Source organism: Topomyia yanbarensis, chromosome 3 (genome assembly GCF_030247195.1).
Source record: "Topomyia yanbarensis strain Yona2022 chromosome 3, ASM3024719v1, whole genome shotgun sequence".
NCBI lineage: Eukaryota > Metazoa > Arthropoda > Insecta > Diptera > Culicidae > Topomyia > Topomyia yanbarensis.
Window position 1 is genome coordinate 40,401,523 of NC_080672.1, and position 24,485 is coordinate 40,426,007.

General features: G+C 39.0%; 4 protein-coding genes across 7 annotated transcripts in view; 1 reads left to right on the top strand and 3 right to left on the bottom strand.

Annotated features, from left to right (window-relative positions):
- LOC131693527 (sodium-dependent transporter bedraggled) overlaps window positions 1-24,485 on the top strand; it is a 346,814-nt gene that overhangs the window by 170,905 nt on the left and 151,424 nt on the right. The window lies entirely within an intron of this gene.
- Window positions 2,809-5,053, bottom strand: LOC131693540 (probable cytochrome P450 9f2). Its single transcript, XM_058981449.1, has 3 exons — window positions 4,843-5,053; window positions 4,529-4,779; window positions 2,809-4,463 (listed from the first exon to the last, which is right to left on the bottom strand). The coding sequence occupies exons 2-3, from the start codon at window positions 4,738-4,740 to the stop codon at window positions 3,056-3,058; spliced, it is 1,620 nt and encodes a 539-aa protein (XP_058837432.1). The 5' UTR covers window positions 4,741-4,779; window positions 4,843-5,053; the 3' UTR covers window positions 2,809-3,055.
- On the bottom strand, window positions 9,746-12,359 carry LOC131693541 (probable cytochrome P450 9f2). 3 transcript variants are annotated; one of them, XM_058981452.1, is made up of 3 exons: window positions 12,156-12,359; window positions 11,830-12,095; window positions 9,746-11,760 (listed from the first exon to the last, which is right to left on the bottom strand). In XM_058981452.1, the coding sequence occupies exons 2-3, from the start codon at window positions 12,039-12,041 to the stop codon at window positions 10,353-10,355; spliced, it is 1,620 nt and encodes a 539-aa protein (XP_058837435.1). In that variant the 5' UTR covers window positions 12,042-12,095; window positions 12,156-12,359; the 3' UTR covers window positions 9,746-10,352. The 3 variants fall into 3 exon arrangements, with proteins under 3 accessions (XP_058837435.1, XP_058837434.1, XP_058837433.1); XM_058981451.1 differs by having other exon boundaries at window positions 11,830-12,102; XM_058981450.1 differs by having other exon boundaries at window positions 11,830-12,359.
- Window positions 20,375-23,138, bottom strand: LOC131693539 (probable cytochrome P450 9f2). Its single transcript, XM_058981448.1, has 2 exons — window positions 22,905-23,138; window positions 20,375-22,836 (listed from the first exon to the last, which is right to left on the bottom strand). Exons 1-2 carry the CDS (start codon window positions 23,114-23,116, stop codon window positions 21,426-21,428), a joined length of 1,623 nt encoding a protein of 540 aa, XP_058837431.1. The 5' UTR covers window positions 23,117-23,138; the 3' UTR covers window positions 20,375-21,425.

The following is a 24,485-nucleotide window of genomic DNA, read 5'->3' on the forward strand; positions in this document are numbered from 1 at the left end:
AACTAATGGAAGGCAAGAAGAAAGTGCCCTCAGCAGCTTACGGAACCGAACCCATGGAACATAATACAAAGTTTTTTATCTGGATTTCAATTATATACAATATGAAAGCATAAAATATAATGACGAACTTGACGTTACTAAATTAGTTATGGAATTTGTGTTTCGACTTCGTCTCATCAGAATCCGACACTAGCTTAGTGACAGGACTAAGCTAGCGTTGGATAGACGTTAACTTCAAAAAACAAAATCCGGCGCTAGCTTAATCCTGTGACTAAGTTAATATCGAATTCTGAAAAAACAAAGTCAAAATGAAAATCCTGTAACTAGTTTAGTTATAGGTTTTGCGCGCCCCTTAAAGCGCGAAATTCACCTTAGTGGAGAAAAAATAGTTTTTACCTACGTTTTCTCCACTAAAGAATTTTTATATCCTATTTAGATTACTTTATATGCAATCACAATACTCGTTATGTACATTACATTAATACAAATTTGTTTACAACCCGTTTTTATGTTACACCGAAATGAATATTAATAAAAGACGGGAGACGGGTGGGAGTATCAGGGTATCATAAGAATTGAGAATTGTACGATGGAACGTAGAGAGCCAGCATAAGTCACTTGAAGAACATTTCAGAATGTTCGATATGAAATTAACGCGCCTTTCTCAAAACAAACCATTAGGCGGGTTCATACACGTATATCGAAATCGTTAACCTTTTGGCTGGATATTATTGTTGGAAGGGAAAATTTCTTTTTCTACGGAGTGCGTGTAAGTGTCTCTGGTTACGGGTCCGCCAAATCCCTTTTGATCTCCCTTCAGTTGCACCAATGCTGAGAATCAATGGATTTGGATTTTTTTTATTTTGAAGATACATGTTTTGACTTTTCAATTTTACTTCTCAAGACGAAAAGAAAAATCTCGCGACATTGAAACTTCATTGATGTTGTAACTGCATGGGTCCCGCTTAGGTAAAGTAAACTTATATTTTTTATAATCATAGTTATGTAGGCTTGCATTTCCTTTATTTTAAAGTTTGTAAAAGTTATGTAACGATTTGTGAAAATATCCAATATTTACGTTATTTTTTGGCCTGTTAGGCACCATAAAAATGGAACAAAATGAGATTTTGCAAATTCCTCTCCACCAAACATAGCGGTATGTTTTATGAACAATTGAAGAAAAAAAATTTTGAAATCGGACCAGTACTTCTATGAAAAGTCTTACTTGACCGCTTAAAAAACACTACTTTCGGGTAAACGCGTTTAACGATAAGGTACAGTGTATAACTCGATAGTAGTAACTTACTAGAGAATCTACTATACTGGGTCCGAAGAGGTTACCTTCCTCATGACAAAAATGTTCTTGGCTTTGCCCATTTTGCTCTCTCTCTCTCTCTCTCTCTCTCTCTCTCTTTCTGTTGAATTCGGGCCTGCCGCCACACCCACTTTGCGTTCAGAACGAGTTATACGTTCACTTTCGAGTTGAGTAGCACATCTTTCAGCTTCATTCCCCAAGGCAATTCCCATCACCTCCATAGCTTGTAAGATCGATGAAAATCCTTAGTTGAAGGTACTGTCTGCCAAATAAGTCACAACATTGACCACCTGTCTGCCAGAATTTGTGCATGTGTTTTGGCGCTAAGGAACAGATTCCACTATTCAGAGACTCATTAATGTTTTGGGTGTGAGCTCCCAAGCATCTTTCTAATAAATCATTAGATGATAGACTTCCGTAGATCCGGACATGTTCGAAAGTTTCTAAAGTTCTTTTTACTTCAGCCTGACGGCACTTGCACCATCTGTCCTCACCGGGTGAACACTTTGAGTGTTGGGGACTTTCGTTCAATGACGAGCAGTGTTCGAAGGAAGCCCAGATTTCATTTCACAATTTGAGTTTCTCCGAATCGCCAGCCCATAAAATTTTGTTAGCTCGCCGATTAATTTGTCCGTCAAATTTCTCTTTCCTTTCCCACCGATACCTTTGTATTCTTTCTTCAGTTTTCGTAATCTCGTTCCTATACGCTTCTCAACATATCCGACGCATTCTTTCTTCCGTACGATTTTCTCGTCCCCAAAAAATAAACAAGAAACCATTCACAGGCGCTAACATATACATAAACCGATAAGAATGGACCGGTGAATTCTTTAAACAATGATTTTTCCATAGACAAGCGCCATCGTGGTGCGCCGCGCTTTGTATCTCAGAAACGGACGGTACCCACCTTTCGGTTCCCAGAAACATGCCAAGGAATATGATTTTCACCAAATCCTTTCTGGAGTGTATTCTCAGATACATATAGATTGAAATTAAACAAAGGAAAAAAATCGATTTTTTGAAACCAAACCCCCTTAACACTTGAGTCTGATAGACTGATAGTTGAAATGCAGTTTTCTGGGACTTCTCTGGTGGTATCCAACGGCATAATCAGATCAAAATGGTGAGTTAAACGAAAGCAATTATGTGACAGAATTCTTCCAAGAAGCAGAATTCGAACCTGCAACCCTTGGGACTTCGGTCCAATGCACAAACCCTTATGCTATGGGCCGTAGTCCCAAGGGTGGAGGTTTCGAATGCTGTTTCTGGGGGAAATTTTTTCACAGAATTGCTTTCGCTTAACTCACCATTTCGATCTGTTTTCTCCGTTGGATACCAACAAGAAAAAGCTTAAATAATCATATACATAGTGAAAATAAAATAATACATCTGTCTAAAGTGTACTAAGAGTGACATTCCAAAAAATCAGCTCAAAATTCAATTATTGCATCATGGTTTATTGTTTAACAGTCCAATAAAGTAAGCAAATGATCTGAACGAATTACTAGAACTTTATTTCTTCTTTTATGTGTTTGTAACAAACTTCTATTTTCTGTACCATTTCAGGTAAGAACGGGCTTTTGCATGTCATGAGTAAGTACAGCACTTTTGAAAGCCATGCTTTTCTTTTAATTCAAGTAACTCAATGGAAATACTGTCTTCAAGTTAATGAATAAAACCAAATTAAACACGTTAAACTATGGGCCTAATGCCTGAATGGTTAAAGTCCTACAAGACCCCTCATCTTCTCCTCGGTTTGAACTCTACCCATACGCCTTTCGCCGCCTGCAGTGCGAAAACGTTCGCCATCTGTAAAGGAATCTGCGTTTTCTCGGTCGGTTCCAGGCTAAAGTCCTTCAGCAAATAGTACACAATCAATTTAATCTCCATCAGCGCCAATCGTGAGCCGATGCAATTCCTTGGACCGGCACCGAAGGGTAGATAGGCACCGGCATCGAGCTTCGATCGGTTTGCCTCGCTGAATCGTTCCGGATCGAACTTTTCCGGATTCGGGTAGTACTTTGGATCGTGATGAATACCGAAGGTAGGGATCCAAATTGTTTGATCTTTCTCGATGGTAAAACGAGTCCCGGCCCCGTCATCATACACATAGTCCTTGGTGCAGAAACGATCCGACACGACTGTCGGGGGCCACTTACGAAGGGCTTCCGAAACTACCATATCCATGTATTCCATTTGTGGAAGGATTTCATAACTCAGAGGGATGCCGTTCAGAGATTGATCGATTTCTACAATTTCCTCATAGAGACGATTCTGAACATCCGGGTTGATTGTTAGTTCATAGGTCAAAAATGTCATAGCGGTAGAAAAGGTATCAAATCCTGCTAGGAAAAATAAGAAACACTGTGCAATCAACTCGTTCTCGGTCCACACTCGAGAATGTGTTGTTTTTCCAACACTGGACTCTTCTACGGTTGCAAAACCCGCATCTTTTTGTTCGTGTTCGTCTTTAAGATGCTTCAAAGAACCCTTCCGAACTTCCATGAGCATATGAATCATATCATTGCGCACGATTCCATGCACTTCTCGCTGCTTCATGTTGTCAATAATCATTTTTTTAAAGTATTCTGTTAGGTTTGAGTCTACAAAATCGAGTCCGAGTTTCTGCATTAACCGAGGCATACTTCTCATCAGTAAAAACTTGATTAGCACCATAATCGATTGAAAATTGACCATCTGTTTTCCATTCATATAAAATTCATTTTCACGATCCTTCAGCGAGTTAACCTCAATTCCGAAAGCGACCGTAGCGATCACATCGTTTCCAAACCGTGAAAAAGTGTCCTTCATCTCGTACTCCAAAGTTTTTCCAGCTTTCGCTTCCAAAGTGAAGAAATCGATCATCGACCGCGCACAGTCGTCGACCAGCTCGAACATATGTCGCATCTTACTTCCGGTGAATGCCGGACTCAGCGTCGATCGCATGTCTCTCCACTTCTGACCGCGCAACATAAACAGAGAATTGCCGAACAGGGCCTCCCCACCACCTTCGCCGTCCGCTGTATTGCTGCTCATCGTAGGGGTGTGGTCCGTAAAGAAGTCGAAATCTTTCACGCTTATTTTCTTGATGGCGTCCGCGTCGCGCACCATGAAGATCGGCTTCGTCAGGTCATAGAATCCTATTACTCTGGAAAACGAAATAGATTTCAATTAATTGTTTGTCTCCACGAATATGTACTAGCTGTAACTTACTTGGATTCCGGAAAGGAATTGTACAGCATTCTGATGTGGCATGGAAAATCTCTTTTGCGAAGCATAATAGGTCCGGTGCTGCCCAGCAGAAACGTCGGTTTGACGCACGGTATTGGCTTTGACAGAAAGTATTCGTATTTTTTCGACAAATAATGAAATATTAGCAATATGATGGCACCGATGGCCACCGCCCCGAACAAATCTATTTCCATTACGCCGTTGCTATTTCGCCGTCTGTTAGAGAACTGACACTGTTTTGAATTTAAATGCAGTTGTTAGTATGAAATTTTATAGATTATATGAGCACCATTAACTTATCAGGCTTTCGTTATAAATAAATGTGGGTAACTACAACAGTACGATTTCACAACATTGGCGAGGAGTTGCGGCGCGATTAATGGAATGAACAGAATGTTCCGTCACTGGCGCAGCGTCTGGACTAATTTGAAAAGTTTCAAAGTTTACTTGTGACAACATCGACTCGCTTGTTACAGATATCAATCCATAGCATACTTTTCGAATCGGGCCTCGACGTTCCGACAGTGACGGAGCATTCTGTTTGACCCTCAAGAACTCACATACTTCCCGAGTTGGATCACAGTGTGTAAGGTACTGTACCAATAAGCGTGATTTGCTCTACTACTCATTCATGATTGAACTAAAAGTGTGTGAGTTCATCTATACAATGGTAAACTTGTTTTGCCTAAAAATTCGTAATATCTGTGGAGCAATGATGAAGCAATGCAAGTGTAAACTCATGCAAGAGCAGTGAAAGCCGGTCGTGAATAGCTTTTTAGGGATAGGGAATGAAGGTGGAAGATGAGCACTCTAAGTACGATGTACATGTATGGTTTTCATTGAAATATTTGACTTTAAATGATTTTCTAAAATTGTGGCTTCTTGTTTATCACTTTGGTTGCATTCCAAATAGCGTGAAAATAAACGAAACACCAAATTGACCAATAGCTACTCGCTTGAAACATGGGTCTCTTGTAACGGGAATTCTAACGCTAATATTAGGATGCCATTTCCAGAGTAGGACATTACGAATCGAGACCAACTAGCTTATGGCTCAGATTTACAACCAAAATTTTAATAGCTTCGAAAATTTTTTTTGGATTTTTTTAGCTTAAAACAATTGAAACGTATTTTCTGTTTTGGCTGAATATGATTTTTTTCTTCAAGTTAGTTTGTGAACTTTTAAAGTTTATTAAAAATTGAACATTTTTTATTCATTGATAACTCGGAAACGATTCACTATATGTAAGAATATTGGATAAAAAAGTGGTATTTTCAAATGAGCTTACGGAAAAAAAATTACAATTTTTTTGTTACATAACTTATGAAATGTGCAATTATTCCCTCCCCAAGGTTGAGGGGTTTGACGGTATTGCAAACATCATCAAGCATATTGCGTGCATCAGTGCTACAGAACCTCTGACAGACAATTGCTTAAAATGGTTTTTGTATTGCACTTCGATAGTGGTGCATCGAGGATACCGAGATGACTTATGCGCCTTTTTATGTTGTATGTTTTTCATACTCTGCACTTGCGCATACGTGGATTGACTTTTGCTGTGTGCCGTGTTTGCAAACATTGTCCAACAATTTGATGGCGGTTTTCGTGGATGGGGCTCACAGTGGGATTCATTGTGTGTCCATTTATCGGTCGACTTCGTCATCGTGCATAGACTAATTAAAACAATTTAATAATTAAATTAATTTAATAAATACATAAGTAGAGAGAGACCTATTAGTTGTCGCTTTGTAATAATCGTAGTTTTTCGTACTAGTGTACAATTGTTATGTGCTAGTCGTATGTTTATCTATGTATGTGTTTGTCTGAGTTTTTGTGACAGTTGGGTTAGGGAATGAATGCAGAACTGGGGTATATGATAGAATAGTGGCTAATACTTCTGGTGATCAATTTGCGCATTTGGTTCTATTCATTCGGGAAGGTCGGATTGGATAAATTAGGGTACAATGAATTTACCGACACACGTGAATTATCCTTTCCCGGCCAGCGTAGTATTATGAAAGTCTAACAGAATGCAGTTGTCGTTAATGGTAAATATACAACATTTGCTGCATTTAGTTTGATTGCATGTTACATGTGTTTTTCTATTCTACTTCATTAGTCTGTTTCTTTTGTACATCTATTAGTTTGCTTTTCCATTACTGATGTATACCAAAATAGTATTGTTCAATTTATACATTTCTAATCAAGCTCTTTGCATCTTTTTTTCTTTATTCGGCATGTTATGATTCCTTTTATCAGTATATCTCTAATATACGCTATCTATACTCATATAGGTACAAACGCTCGTGGCCTTCGCGATAACATAAACCTGGTCACAAATGCAACCATACAATTACAATAATCCAAACATACTTACGCCCGCGATTTCCAAACGCGGTCTCAAACATTAACCCACCACTCGCGCGATCATGAAACGGTCACGTCCGGAAGTCCTTCCTCGGTCCTAGCAGACAGGACTAATGCCTTCAGTTGAACCAATCAAAAAAGTGACGCTCATATTCACTAAACACGTTCCATGGTGACATGACCTGGAACTCTAGTGATATGGGGAAACGGACTCTCTTCTACCATCTGTACCATAAACTAAAAATTAAGCATTAGCATTCACGGCCCGCGCGCGATCATTCAAGAATACACGCAACATCATTATAAAATCGAAATTATGCACGCGAGAAGTCACATGCACGTGACAAACACGTTAGTATACAAATGCTTGAGCCCTTCGCGACCATCCACGACACCTACACCCGCGATCTCGCAAACATAACATCCCGGTGATAAGGTGAATGTCTCAGCTCCTATAAATTTACAAACGCGGTCTCAAGCGTGAACCTAAAAACTCCCGCACTCGCACGATCATGAATCGGTCACTTCCGGATGTTTCTATCCTTGATATCAGCAGACTATGTCCATGCCGTCAATTGGACAAATTAAAAAAAGAAAACTCTCATATCCACTGGACAATACGGCAACATAACCGGGGACTGTAGTGATATGGGTAACTTACTCCCTGTCAGAATTGTACATCGAATCTAAACGAAACCTAACTATCAGAATGAAGGTCCGCGTGATCATCCAAGAACGCACGCGAATATATGAATGGCCACACGGTTACGAAATCGAGTTTTGTACACGCGAATTCACATGCACGCGAGCACACTTGACAAACACGTTAACATACGAACGCTTAAGCCTTTCGCGATTAACAACGCACACCTACGCCCGCAATCGCGCAAATTTGATAACACCCCGGTAATAAGGTGAACGTTTTAGCACTTACGAAGTTTCAAACGCGAACCTACAAACGTCCGTGTTCGCGCGATCATGAATCGGTCACGTCCGGAAATCATTGCCCTCCGTCCTAGCAACTTAGGTCTATACATTCAGTTGGATCAATCAAAAAATAAAGCTCATGTCCACTAGACAACACCTTCCATGGTGACATGATCGGGGACTCTAGTGATATGGAAGATTTCACTTTCTCCTAGCATCTGAACCATACACCAAAAACTAAGTATTAGATTCAAGTGCCGCGCGCGATCATCCAGGAACACACGCCTATATGCGAAAGGCACACGGTTATAAAATTGATTTTATGCATTCGAAGTTACATACACGTGAGCACACGCGACACACAAACGCACACACGATCGAACACGTTAACGTACAAATGCTCGATTCTTTCGCGATGATACACACGATAGCGAGTCCCTACGCCCGCACATACCTGAACCGTCCAATGAATATCATATTCAGAATCGCGGCTACATTTGGTCTAAAGCAGTGTTTTAGTGGGCGCCATTGCCTGTCTCTTCTGCAAATTGTAGTATGTGATTCTGACGGGGAGCCCTTCCGAGAACCTAGCTGTACAGCTTCAGTACGACAACTGTCGAAAAGAAAAATTGTGCTTCTTAAGGTGTTTATCCAATAAAGATTTCATAGGTAAACATAATTCCATTCGAAAAAAATAAAAATAATTGACGGTCCAAATTACGGAAAAATGTAGAGTTTTGCAAATCGGCGCCTAGCGCTGACATGGAATGGCGCAAATAAATTTTTATGACTCCAACTGAGGTTTCAAACTAACAATTCCGACTTTTGACCGATAAATTCTACCACAACTACCCACCTAAAAGGGCGATGTCTTAAGTAAGTGCGAATTGCCCCGTGTTCCTCTATATATTTTATTGTTATGGTAAGATAATGTGAAATATTAAAAACTTGCCAGAGAGTAGGCACTAATAAAACGTTTAACGTTCCAAGTAGCTCGCTGGTCATTGAGAATGGGATCGAGAGAATCTTGCGAATTGTCACACGAAAAACAAATTCATAAATGGGCACGATTTGGCGCGCATGGTAATGTGATAGAATTTCACTGAAATTTACACAAAATTTTACTTTTAGACCTTGACTAATTTTATGACCGGTCATGGGCTAATGTGCAACATAGTAAAAAATACAAGTCAAATAATATGGCCTATTGCTATTCGTATTATACTGAGTAATCACTAGACGGAACATTTACTGAAGGTTAAAATGGAGCATAGACTCTCGGAAGTCACCTTTATCCAGTTCCATTATATAAGGCACCCAGTATTGATATCGTTCAATAGATTGGGCCAAACATATTTAAAGCATTTTTGCTTCACAACCTGCAATACGTCTAGAATCAATATCTCCCTGTATATGTGGACAATGGAAAAAACGCGTACGACTACACGATCTGTCCCAGTGTACCTGTGATATGGTTTTACCAAAGATTCATGCCGCAATACAGAGAAGTGAAATTAGTTACAAAGAATGCATTGAGAATATTTTCCAATTTGTGGTAAGAATACAGTTGGATCAAACTCATCCTTGCTACCAGATTTTACAATACAAAAAACCAGACCACGCTTTGTACTAAACAAAAGCACATTTATACCTACCGTTCTGTGATCGAACGGTTCACTGTTGAAAATCATAGGAAATAACTGCAATCAAATGCAACATACAATCTTCAATATTACTATATGATCCACAAACGATTGTATCTGACAATAAGAGACTTCCATTGTTCTCCCCTGTTAATCATTCAGTCATTTATTTGTTATTACTCCTAAACTTTTTACATGACATCCTACCAAAATAATTATCATTCAATCTACAATATTTGGAAAGTTTTGTAGTGGCACCGTAGTATTCAACAGAAACAGTAAACAAACAGAGTTTCTCATTGTTAGATATCGCTAATTTGAAAAAGGTTTTCGAGAATAATTGATTTATTTTGCTTATTTTGGATTATTCAATAACATCTAGGTATTTGACTTGACATCATTCGTTTCCTTCCCTATTCAATCTGATTTACTATTCTCTGCTTTTCAAGCTGCTGTCAGTATATAGGTTTATCAATTATAGCTGTTGAGACCACCTGAATTAGATTAATCACGTGAAATAAGAGTTACAGTAAATATATATGAAGGGCATGGAAGCAAAGGAGAAAACTAGAGCCGTAAAGGCGAAACTATAATTCAGTGGATTCCACCAGCAAAAAATTCTCGATGCGTTCAATCCAAGCTTAATAAACGCAACAGTTTTTAATATTCCTTTAACCATAAAATTGTCTTCAAAAACATTACAATATTTTTTTGAAAAATTTCTATCTTTTTTTATTCCATGTAAGAATCGGTGTTTCCTAACGAACGCTTCGAAAGTTGTGAGTATGTCGTAAACGTTTAAAAAGTCATCCATTTCTTTAGATTAAAAACATTTAGTTAGACATGTTTTCATCAAAAGTACTCAAATTTATTCACTCCTCAATTTAAGTTCCACCCACACGCCATTCTCCGCCTTTAGCGCGAAAGCTTTCGCCAGTTGTAAAGGAATCTGCGTCTTCTCGTTCGGCTTCAAGCTGAAGTCCTTCAGCAGATAGTACAGGGTCAATTTGATCTCCATCAGCGCCAGCCTGGAAGCGATGCAATTCCTCGGGCCCACTCCGAATGGTACACAGGCACCGGGATCAATCTTCGATCGGTTTGCTTCGTTAAATCGCTCCGGATCGAACTTTTCCGGATTCGGGTAGTACTTTGGATCGTGATGGATGGCGAAGGTAGGGATCCAAATTGTTTGATCTTTCTCGATGGTGAAGCGAATTCCAGTGCCGTCATCGTACTTGTAGTCCTTGGTGCAGAAACGGTCTGACATAACATTCGGAGGCCATTTGCGAAGGGATTCCGAAACTACCATGTCCATATATTTTAAATTTTGGAGGACTTCGTAGCTTAGGGCGGTGTCGTTCAAAGATTGATTGGTTTCTAAAATTTCCTCATACAGACGATTCTGAATATCCGGGTTAATGGTTAGTTCATAGGTCAAAAAGGTCATAGCAGTAGAAACTGTGTCGAATCCCGCTAGGAAAAATAGGAAGCACTGTGCGATCAACTCGTTCTCGGTCCATATTCGAGTGTGTGACGTTTTTCCAACACTAGATTCTTCTGCGGTGGCAAATCCCGCATCATTCAGTCCCTGCTCCTCCTTGATATGCTTCAAAGAACCTTTCCGAACTTCCATGAGCATATGAATCATATCGTTTCGCACAATTCCATGCACTTCTCTCTGTTTTATATTATCGACGATCATTTTCCTAAAATAATTCGTTAGATTTGAATCGATGAAATCGACTCCTAATTTATGCATCAATCGAGGCATACTTCTCATCAATAAAAACTTAATAAGCGCAGTAAACGTTTGAAAATTTACCATCTGTTTCCCTTTGATGTAGAACTCATTTTCACGATCCTTTAGCGAGTTCACCTCAATTCCAAAAGCGACCGTTCCGATGACATCGTTTCCCAACCGCGAGAAGATATCCTTCATTTCGTACTCCAAAGTTTTCCCTGCTTTCGCTTCTGAGTGGAAAAAATCAGCCATTGATCGGGCACAGGCCGCCACCAGCTCGAACATATGCCGCATCTTACTTCCGGTGAACGCCGGACTCAGTGTCGATCGCATGTCTCTCCACTTCTGTCCACGTAACGCAAACAACGAGTTGCCGAACAGCGTTTCGCCACCGACCTCGCCGTCAGGTGAGCTGTTCATCATTGCAGGGGTGTGATCCGTAAAGAAGTCGAAATCTTTCACACAGATCCTCTTGATCAAGTCCGAGTCGCGCAGCATGAAGATCGGTTTCATTAGATCGTAGAAGCCTATTATCCTGGAAAGGAATTAGATTTCAAAGTCTATCTATCCTCGATTATTGACATATAACCTATACCAAACTCACTTCGAATCCGGGAAGGTATTGTACAGCATTTGGATGTGTGACGGTAAATCCCTTTTGCGGAACATCATCGGACCGGTACTGCCCAGCAGCAACGTCGGTTTAACGCACGGTATCGGTTTCGATAGAAAGTATTCATAGTTTTTCGATATGTAGTAAAATATTAGCAGGATAATGGTGCCGATGGCCGCCGTAGTGAACAGATCCACTTCCATTGCGTCGTCGTTACTTCGCTACGGCCAATGAAGAACTGATGATTCCCTGTTTTTCTAATTGCTACATTTTAATTGTCATTGTTGTTGTAGATAGTGTTATCAATGAATGATTACCAGGTATCGTTTTCGTGAGGAGAGTGAGCTGGATACGCTCAGTTCTAGCAGTAGGATTGATATTTGACAACTTGGAGGAAGGTCACCTACGAAACCAACAAAACTCCAAGCGTCTGATCAGAGCGATAATATTTTTTTCTAAATGAACGTGGTTCGGTCTGCTGCTTGTTGATTGTTTAGTTTACTAGCATCGAAATACGACTGTCTGTGGTGCAATGATAAGGGAATTCAGGAGTGGGCTTATGCCAAAACAGTGCCGGGTATGTGTTGCGTTTTTTGGTTGGTAAATAATGATTGTATATAACGCCATGAGCCCATATTGGCAATATTTGGAAGGTTGCCGCACTATTTCCCAAATTATTTGGCTTGCTATCGACGGAATGTATAGAAATTGATATCAATATCTACTTCGTTCCTAAGAAACAGAATGAAAAAAGAAATGGTCTCAAAATACAATACATATTCAAGCCAATTCGACAAACAAAGAGTACAGACACTCCATTAAAACCAACGACTTCAAATTGTCAGAGTGATAAGAATAAGATGGAAATAGGCTCATTATCCTATACTGCCCAGTGCGGTGTGATATAATAATACTGTTGTCGATTAGTTTCGGGGATATCATGTCGCCGTGTATGTACTAGACTAATCATCGCGAGCGTCAAGCATTGGAGAAGTGTTGGCGGGACGCATAGTCAACTTTATCAAATTTGTTAGTTCGTTTCGGTCAATTGACGAATGACGCCGTGTCTGGTCCTACTTGAAATGCTTCAAAGTTCTCAAGATAACATCATCTCGCGCATTGCAAAAAGCAATTCATCGTTAGGCAAATTTCTTAAACCGACCTTTGACGCCGAATTCTATTTATATTTTATAGATACGAAGAGGAAGGCCGAATAGAAATTCTATAGCAAATGAGTTACTTGGAACAAAAAATATGCAAGAATTTCTGAAGACCGCTCGGTGCTATAGAAAAACAAAAACTGAATGAGCTTTTCATGTGATCTAGTATAGGTTGTAGATCACAATACAAAACCACGTTTGAATTGTTTATTATTCCCTCACAATCTTGATTGATAGCAAAAAAACTATTTTAAACCACCTAGTGGTGCAATTGAGTCTTTCAGTCTTATTCAAACTATGGTTCCATGGCTTGTTATTTGCAATATAAATTAGACAATATCTTAAGTTACCATCTACCGTATGCGTGAAGAAGTTTGTTGCAAATACGAAATTGTAATTTAATATTGCTATTATTTTGGTCATTTTGAATGAATTGATTTTCCGTTAGGACGTACAAAACAACAAGTTTTGCAAGTAATTGAACTGTTATGTATGCTGAAGTAGCAAGCAGACGGAAAATTACTTTCTGGAAAAAATCTCAATATGGTCAAAAGCGAATTTAAGGTTTTAACCCGACTAAGTAAATATTCCGATTAAGTGAATAATATACAACGTATTGAAAATCTAAAGTAGTCCAACCGATTACACAAGTACAGTGTCGACCCTTATTATAAACATCCGGTTGTTATACGAACCCGATTTCACTAACATTTGTACCCGAATATATAAATCATAACATCAAAGTTTTAACATGATAATCTAGAACTACTATCTAACAATAGACAGTTAGGCAATTTCATTAGTGACCGCACTCTTCATTTGCTAACTCCGGAACCAGAACACTGATCCAAATAAATTTTTATAGCAGTCCATAAGGAGACTAGACCTTTCATTTGAAACTAACTGTTTGAAAAACGAGTTAGCGGTCGCGCAGAAAGAGATGTGTATCTGATTCAGGGACTGTCACTCTCTTAAAACTTTCCCAGCAAACCACAAATCGTACATCAATGTAGAAAAAGACTTTTAAATTATTCTAAAAAAAATCAATATCATTTAGTTTGTCAATTTCAGTCTGTAGAAGTAGATTTGATATCGTTTATTAGAAGAAACCTGATTTTATAACGACAATTTGATCAGAATCGCATTGATGTATAAATTGCATCGTGTTCATTTGGAATGGTGGTAGGGCACTAACAACTTACATTCACATAGCTACAAATTCACCAAAATCGTCTTTTCGTTCACATTCAATCGCATTGTATTTCAAATCGTGTCGGATTTATAACTTCTCAAAATTGTTTCTATGTGAAAGAATAATTATTATGTAACACAAACTTATGTACGACTTCGAAATACCTCTCAACGACTTCAAAGATAGATACGATTTAACATATCACAACAAATATTAACATCGATTTTGTGAACTCTTTTACGACTTCTTTCATATGTTTCAATTCACAGTACTGCATATAATTTGAAGATTTATCGGATTAACGTTTCTCAACTTACAGACGAAATATGATTACGAAATATTACCTAGTACCTTATGATTGAAATAAGAATGTGTAGTCGTCTCTGTGGTACAACTCAGACGTTGAAAGTTCGAATCTGATTTTAAGATGTGCAAGAAATCGAAATGTGTTTCTAAACAATGTTGGCAGCGACCGCAAAATATGCTTGTGGCGAATCCTAGACCTGTAACTGCCCCTCAATCCAACTCCGTAATACCTATGGAAGCGTCGCTGAGTCGGGGGCCTTCTTTAAGTAGGTATTACACCAACATTTCCTACCTTATCCTAAGTATCGGTGAAGATGGTCGTGGCCGGCAATGACGATTCTCATGCTATTGGTTTACTGAACTCAAAAGAGATAAAGTTCATTCCCGATCATTTATCTCACAAACAAGATGAGTTGAACTACCTATAGGCAACATGGTAATCGTTAGTATGCAATCTACGAATAGCACCGTGCTTCGCAACGCAACGCAACGCAATGTTGGCAGCGACCGCAATATATTAACAGATATATTTAAAAGATTTAACCTGTTTTTTTTGCAAATTTTGCTATGTTGGGGATTGCTATGGACCTTATTGCAGTTCTTACATATGGACCTTCTTTAACAACAAAATATTGTTAATCGTATATATTGTTCCGGAATCGTATAATAGTTATTGATATCGTGTAAAATGTGAGATTGTGTTGATTATGCATCTGTAATTGTCATCTCTATAATCGCTTTAATACGAGAAGTAATCGCATTCATTATATTGTTGACAGGAATCGTCAATTTCAGCAGCTATGTGCAAATATGGCCTCCAGTTTGGTCCATATTGGCCGTTTTTCTGCATTTAGTGCGACTCTTTTGGGGGTATATGAACATTTATTATTCAGCTACAATTTGAATATACCATCAAAAAGGCTGGCTGGGTTCAGTTCCACCGTAGGTGGCCTAAGTGCTCAAAGAAAGTTTAATTGCTCATCAGTGAGCCAAAATCACAAATCCCATCAATTTAAAAAATAGAATTATATGATTTTCGCGTCATTTAGATAGGAAGGTTTATATGGGAATTTGATGTGGGTTTGACTAGTTAGGTTCCACGTTAAATTCCACGCGAAATTCCACTCGAAATTTCACAAAAAATTCCACGTGAAATTCCGCATAAAATTCCATGTAAAATTCCACGCGAAATTGACATGAAACTCAACTTGAAATTCTGCATGAAGTTCCGAGTGAAATTTCACGTGAAGCACACGTATAATTTCTCGTAGAATTCTGCTTAAAATACCACAAGAAAGCCCACGTGGAATTCCGCACGAAATTCCACGAGAAGTTCCAGGTAAAATCCCACAAACTAATTCACGTGAAAAACCTCGCCAAATCTACGTGACATTCCTCGTGGAATTCCGCTTGACAGTCCATGCGGAATTTCTCGAAATTCTGTGTGCAATTCTACGTGAATTTGCCATTCCACAAAAAATACATTTGGAATTCCACGTAAAATTCCACGCCAAATTCTATGTGAAATTCCGCGCGAGTTCCTATGTGAAATTTCACGTTAAATTTCGCATGAAATACCTCACAAAATTCCACGCGAAATCCCGCATGAAACTCTAAATGAAATTCCACGTAAAAATCGGTGAGAAATCCCAAACAAAATTCCGCGTGAAGCTTACTTAAAATTTAACCGGAAATTCCACGTGAAATTTCACATAAAATTTTACGTAAGATCTCACGTAAAATTCCACGTGACATTTCACTCGATTTTCCACAAGAAATCCCACGCTGAATTCCGCGTGGAATTCAACATTAAATTTCATGTTGAATTCCACGCCAAATTTCACGCAAAATTCCACGTAAAATTTCACATGAAATTTCGCTTGAACTTTCACAAAAAAAAGTTGTTGCATATAAAATCCCTCGTGAAATTCCTCATGACACTCTGCGTGAAATTTCATGTAAAATATCGTATGAAATTTTGCGTGAAATTCCACGCAAAATTTCACGTAAAATTCCACGAGATAAATAAATAAAATTTCACTTGATATTCCAAGAGAAATTCCGCGCTAAATTTCGCATGAAATTTTACGTGAAGTTTCACGTGAAATTTCGCTCGAAATTCCACGTGAAATTCAAAGTGAAGTTGCACATGAAATTCACAAAAATTTCACTGAGTATTTCACGTGAAATTCAACTAGAAAATCCATTAGAAATTTCGCATGACGATTCATGCGAAATTCTGTGCAAAATTCCTCGAAGTATGTGAAATTCCACGCAAAATACCGTGTGAACTTTCACGTGAAGATTCCACTAAAATTCCACGACGAATTACACTCGAACTCCCACAAAGAATTCCACATAAAATTCTACGTGAAATTTCATGAGAAATCCAACTTGAAACTCCCCGCGAAATTCAACATTAAACTACAAGTGAAATTCTACATGAAATTCCACATGAAGATCCACGTAAAATTCTACGCGAAATTTAATGTAAAATTCCGCGTGGAGTTCCACATGGAACTTGCAATACCATGTAACATTCTACGCAAAATTCCATGTGACATTCCACGTGAAATACCGCATGAAACTCAGCGTGAGATTCCACGTCAAGGGCCAAGTGAAGTTCCTCGAAATTCTACGTGAAAATACGCGAAATATCGTATTGAATTCAACGTGAAGTGCCCACAAAAAACTCCGCGTAAAATTCCACCAGAAATTCCGCGTGAAATTCCACGCGATAATCCACGTGAAATTCCACGCGCAATGCTACATGAAATTCTGTGCGAATTTCCACGTAAAATTTTACACTCTGCGTGAAATTCCTCAAAATTTTACGTGCGAAATACAACGTGAGGATCACACTAAAATTCGTAGCATTCCACTCGAAATTGCACAACAAATTTCACGTGAAATTCCGTATGAAACTGCGCAAGAAATTCTACATTAAAATCCATGTGAAATACCACGCAAAGTTCCACGTAAAATTCTACGTGAAATTTTACGCGAATACCGGTGAAATCCCACGTGAAATTTCCGTCAAAATTTCACGTGAAATTTTAAGTTAAATTTAACCTGAAATTCCACTTAAAATTCCACGTGAATTTCCGCATGAAATTTCTAAAAACTCTGCTCAAATTCCCCGCAAAATTCCACGTGAAATGCTGTGTAAAATCCTAATCCAAATTCCACGTGAAGTTCCGCGTGAAACTCCGCGTGAAATTACACGTGAAATTCCAAGTGAAGTTGAACTTAAATTCAACGTGAAATTCCTCGAAATTCTACTTTAAATTTCACACGCTATACCGTGTCGATTTCCATGTAAAGTGCGCACTAAAATTTCACGTGTAATTTTACTCAAAACTCTTATTCCGGGTGAAATTACACGCGAAATTTCTCATGAAATTCCGCACGAAATCCCACGTTAAAATTGACATTAAATTCCTCGTAAAATTTCACATGGAATTTCTCAGAATACTCCGCGAAATTGCACGTGAAATACCGAGTGAAATTTCACGTGTAGCTCTACATAAAATCCAGCTTGGAATTTCACAAAAAATTCAACGTGAAAGTCGAAAGTTCTACGAAAAGTTCTGCATAAAATTCCACCTACTTTTCCTCAAGAAATTCCACGTGAAACTCGACTTGAAATTTCACCAAAACTTCCATGTAAAGAACCGCGTAAAATTTCTTATAAGATTCCACGTAAAATTCCAAACAAATTGACGTAAAATTCCACGTGAAGTTCCACGTGAGATTTATTGTGAAATTCTAACGTGAAATTTCAAGCGAAATTTAACATATACTTCAACATGAAATTTATCGCAATTCTGCGTAAAAATCCACGTAAGACTTAACGTAAAAATTCATCCAAAATGCCACATGAAATTTTATCCTATTCCACACTAAATTCTACGTGAAATTTTCGTAATATTCCACGTGAAATTCCACTTGAAAATCCGGACGAATCTCCACGCGAAATTCTACACAAAATTCTTTCACGTGAAATTCTACATAAAATTTCGCGTTGTATTTGTCTTTGTAATACCACGAGACATTCCGCGCAAAATTCCACGCAAAATTCCGCGTGAAATCCCGCACGAAATGCCGTGTCATATTCTATATAAAATTCCGCGAACAAATCCTCCGAAAAATTCCTCGTGAAATCCGGCGTGAAATTTCACGTTAACTTGGAATAGTACGTGCTTTTCCACAGAAAATTCCACCTCTGATTTTTCGCAAAAGCATGTGAAATTCCACGCGAAATTCTTCCACGATGAAACTCTACGTAAAATTCCACTTTAATTCCACGTGAAATTTAGCGCACAAATCCACGTCAAATTTCGCGCGAAATTCCACATGAAATTCCGTGTGATATTCTACTTAAAATTCCTCGTAAAATTCCACGAAAAAATACCGCGTGAAATTCCACGAAAAATACCGCGTGAAATTCCACGTTAACGTGAAATATTAAGTGGTATTCCACGGAAAATTCCACGAGAAATGCAACATGAAATTCCACTCATTTTCCGCAAAAGCACTCGTCGTTTGCGATGCTTTTGGTCACGAATGATTCACAACGTTTGTTACAGATTCACATCGCCTGCCAAATCAGGTACTTCGAAGCGAAAAAGGACAGCTTGTTCCATTGAAACACTCATTCAGCCCTTACCCGCAAAATGTTCCCTGCAACTTCTTAAAATCCGCTTTGATGCATCTCTAATCATCTCATCATCCATGACGCAGCACTGGTACTTCGTTCGTAGTTTCGTGTAGAGTATTCGGGGGCGAGTTTTGGCAACACTCTGCTGGCGTTCGTCCCGATTTAGGAGATCCAGAACGTTGTACGTTTTCAATCCGCATCGCATCTTAGCTCTCTGGACGAAACTTTCGGAAACGCCAAGTTTTATGACCAAGTCCCACGTCGAAATGTTCGGATCCCACTTGAAATGAGCAATCAGCGCTCTCTCAGTTTGTTTGCACGTTGTTCCTAATTTTTGCCACCTCCTGGCATATGGCTCACTGTCACCCAATCCTAGAGCCTTTGGGATGGGCGAACGATGAATATTCCTCAGTTTTGCTTAGGCGTCATGCGACAACTCAGCATTTTGCATGTGCGTGCACAAAATACTTTCCCAAACAGTTTGCTGATTTTTTTTTTCTATTTCGACTGCGATCTGAGTTTAAAAGTGTCGTGCAATATCCAAAAAACTAGAATCTATCAATACGTTACACAACTCAATACAGCAGCATTTCGTATGAAATATGGAAGAAAAATCACATTGAGGACGTGCAATCGTGCCTCATAATTCAAGTATACGTTTTCTGTGCTTGGATTTTGTCACAATACGAACTTATTTCTTTTTGTGCCATCAATTAAATGAACGCCCGGTTCCATTGTGCTTTGCTCAACATTTTCAACGATGACCCAGCATAGCACATCTTTAATGCTGTTCCCCTTCCCAATATTGTTCTCGTGGTATATGGACGGTCCCTAACTGTTGAATATTCGAACCAGCGCCCAGTACAACATGTCGCTAGTATATACTAAATAAATTCTGGAAATGTAGCAGCAATAGTAGATCATTAGTGAAAATAAAAACAACAAAGTACTAATAGTGCTTCCTTGTGAACTAGACTTAAAGAATGACTTTAATGTGCTGATGCGTTATGTTATGCATCACAAACAAGTCGGAATGGTTTGGTTACTATTTTACAATAAAATATAGATGTCGATAATATCGAACGGATGTTTCTAAAAGTAGAAATTGATTTTGATTTGGCTGGGGAATTCGATAAAAACATGTTTCTACTTATTTTGTTTTCTCCTATTTGTTGACTTTCAAGGACATTTCTTTTCAAAACGGAATGAAAATCAGAATTACGTGGTACTAGAAGTACTAACAATATTAACCTAGTACTTATTAATATTCTGCCGAAAGCGTTTTTTTATTTGGGTTAACCATCGTTATCCGTAAGCGCAAGAAGCAAAGAAAAACATCTGATCTCCATCGCAGCACTACCCAGGACGACATAGTCACGAATCTCACTATTAAAATGCTACCAAATCCAGAGTCTCTTCAAAACAGATGAAGCTAAAATGCCTTATCAAAAATTAATCTGCTTTTTTGATGGAAAATAAAATCCAATTAATAACTTTAAAGAAACATGAATCGGACCGTTGCTTCAACGAAACATTGAAAAACACAGAAAGGGATGATCCATAAATGACGTAGCATTTTTTGAGTGATTTTTAACACCCCCCTCCCCCATCGTAGCATTTCGTCACAAAATTCCATATACCCCCCCTGATAATTACGTAGCTTGACGGTAACCCTCACCCCCCTTGTTGTCCCCGTAAAAAATTTAAAAAATATTAAGGACGATGTTAGTTAGATGAAACGGGTAAGATTGTCGTGACATCAGGTCAACCCCTATTCCCCTTTAAAAAAGCTACGTAGCATGACATGACCCCCTACCCTCCTGTCGTCACACATCATCACAAAATACAAAACTCCCCCCTCCCCCATACAATGCTACGTCATTTATGGATGGTCCCAAAGTATAACTACAATCATTTTATTTACATTTTACGATCGTCAAATACTGAGGTTTAGCAGCCAATTATCCGAGGAAAACATAAAATCTTCTCAGCCTCGTAAAGATGTATGATTGCGAAGACGGACCAACCGGGTCCAAATAGATATAGGGAATTAACAGCTCAGATACTACCTTGAAACTGCCACCAGCTGTGATTATTTTTATCGCAAACAGTTGAACTTATCTCTATTCAATATTGAAAATACCTAACGAACCAACAGTTCAATTCATCATCGTTTAGCTTGAATAAGATAACAAATTGGTTCTCTTCGTGTTAGTGGATATTACCTACAAAAAATATTCCATTTCCGACACGCTTCCATCCAACCAACTCATACACATCTCGGCTCGATTTTCACCCAAACGCCCTTCTCCGCCTCGAGCCCAAACAGATCCTTCGACAACTGCAGCGGTGTCTGTGTCCTTTCGGACGGCTCCAAACTAAAGCCCTGCAGCAAATAATACACAACTAGTTTAACCTCCATCAGTGCCAACCGTGAGCCGATGCAATTCCTCGGACCCACTCCGAAAGGTAGATAGGCACCGGCATCGATTTTCAAACGGTTTGCCTCGTTGAATCGTTCCGGATCGAACTTCTCGGGGTTCGGATAGTACTTTGGATCGTGGTGAATGGCGATGGTTGGGATCCAAATGGTTCGATCCTTCTCAATCACGAAACGAGTTCCAGCACCGTCATCGTACAGGTAGTCCCTGGTGCAGAAACGGTCAGCCACAATTCCTGGTGGCCATTTGCGCAAGGCTTCCGAAACTACCATATCCATGTATTTCATTTTTTGAAGAACTTCGTAATTAAGAGGGGCGTTGTTCAGGGATTGATTTGTTTCGCCAATTTCCTCATACAGTCGATTCTGAATATCCGGGTTAATGGTTATTTCATAGACCAAAAAGGTAATGCAAGTTGAAATGGTGTCGAACCCCGCTAGAAAAAATAGGAAACACTGTGCAACTAACTCGTTTTCGGTCCATATCCGAGAGTGTGACTTCTTTCCAACACTAGATTCTTCTACGGTTGCAAATCCTTCATCTTTCAGGTCATGCTCGTTTTCTAAATGCTTCAGTGCACCCTTCCGAACTTCCATCAACATATTAATCATATCGTTTCGCACGATTCCATGCATTTCTCTTTGCTTCATGTTATCAACTATCATTCTCTTAAAGTAGTCCATCAGATTGGAATCCATGAAATCGATTCCCAATTTTTGCATCAACCGAGGAAAACATTCACACAGCAATGACTTGATATGCACCTTAAGCGATTTAAAATCAAGCATTTGCTTCCCCTTCAAGTAAAATTCATTTTCACGATCCTTCATCGAATCCACCTTAATCCCGAACGCGACCGTTGCTATAACATCATTCCCAAACCTCGAAAAGATGTCCTTCATCTCGTACTCCAAAACTTTTCCAGCTTTCGCTTCCCGAGTGAAAAAATCCGCCATTGATCGGCCACACTCCGCCACCAGCTCGAACATATGTCGCATCTTATTTCCGGTAAACGCCGGACTCAGTGTCGATCGCATGTCCCGCCACTTCTGTCCACGTAAGGCAAACAGTGAGTTACCGAACAGGCTCTCTCCACCGATTTCCCCATCCGCAGGTGCGTTGGATATAGTCGGCGAGTGATCGGTGAAAAAGTCGAAATCTTTCACGGCTATCTTCTTGATTACGTTCGCATCGCGCAGCATAAAAACCGGTCTCGTTAGCTCGTAAAAACCTACGACCCTGGAAGTGAATTAACTACCATTAGAGATAGTTTGAATGGTTTAATTATTTTTGGGTCGCATACTCACTTGGCATCCGGATAGGTGTTGTACAGCATTTCGACGTGAGACTTGAGAGTGTTTGTGCGAAACATTACGGGTCCGCTGCTTCCTAGGAAGAAGGTTGGCTTGATGCACGGAATTGGCTTCGAAAGAAAGTATTCATACTTTTTCGAAATATAGCGATAAACCAGCAAAATTATAGAACCGATGGCGACCGCCGTGAACAAACTCACTTCCATTGCGTACTCGTTACTCTGCTGTGATCCGTGTAGTACTGATGCGATTCGATGCTCTGTTTCGTGTTCTCAGTCATAATCTTTGAATGATTGTGTAGGTAGATAGCGCAGCCACACATCGAAACAGCGTTGATACATTTGTACACCGAGAATCCGACGGATAATTTTCTAATACTTTCAGGAAAGTTTCTATTGTATTTATAATGTTATTATAAAGAGTTGGCAATCAGGAATGTATGTAAATTGACGAACTTTTTTTATTAAAAATTAAACTATTTTGTTAAGCTTATTTAGTCTATGTTACAGAATATAAGTTAATCTAAACTTTCGCGTGATATCATCCGAATTGGCGGCCCTTTCGTTCTAATCCTGCCATCAAATCTGCTCCTCGTTTCTAACAGTTTGTTGGGTTTTCTACAGGTTTCGCTTGACGAGGGTCCGATATTTCTTAATTAGGCGGAGCTCTGGTACCACCTAAACGTTATTGGCAGCATTCCACTTGATGGCCTATTTTCGAAACACCAGATTGTCAAATTGGAATAAAACGGCACGGAACAGTTGTGTTGCTTTAGAAAAAGCTACAGATGTTTTTCCATGCACTCGTTTACGTAGATTTTCTGGTTAACGGTTCTGATTGCAATGAAAATATCACTTTTCCAACCACAGCTACAGATAGCTTGCCTAATGAGATATTTTTTAGCGAACTTTGACAGTTTCATATGCTTGAAAATGAAATGTTACTTTTTCCCTTCCGGTCCCTGTATAAAACTCCAGCCCAAGAGAGTGTTTAAAGTCGACCTTGACGTAGGTTTCGTCTCTCTTTACCACCCAATCGAACTTCGTCAGCATCATCAATGGACAGTACAATACAAATGATTTTTAGAAACGGAATCTGCCCACCAGTAGTATCTGCTCTAAATATGAACTAAATCGGACGAGTCTCGCTACCGGTCCAATGTGCCGGAAGTTTGTATGAGATTTTTCGACAACTTACATAGAGAGAATCCACTAGTCCGCATTTCTACCGCTAGTTGGCGAAATGATATCTGAGCCAATTTTGCATGGAGCGAAACAGCACATAATACGAATCAGTAGTGGATTGCCATCAACATCAACCCGGATATATTTACTTTATGTGAAAAATGCTAGATTTAGCTACATAGTGCGTCGGGAAATGTTTTAATACACAATATGAATTCATATTAGTTCAATATTTCACGCCATAGATGGCGCCAAAGAAACTTTTTAGAGAAAAGAGATAGAATAAAGATATGATCAGAAGAATTACTAAAAATGTCTGTTTTGGCGCAATGCAGAAAACAGTTTTACATATATCTTTACTGCCCATAAAAGCATAAGAGTCCCATATGAA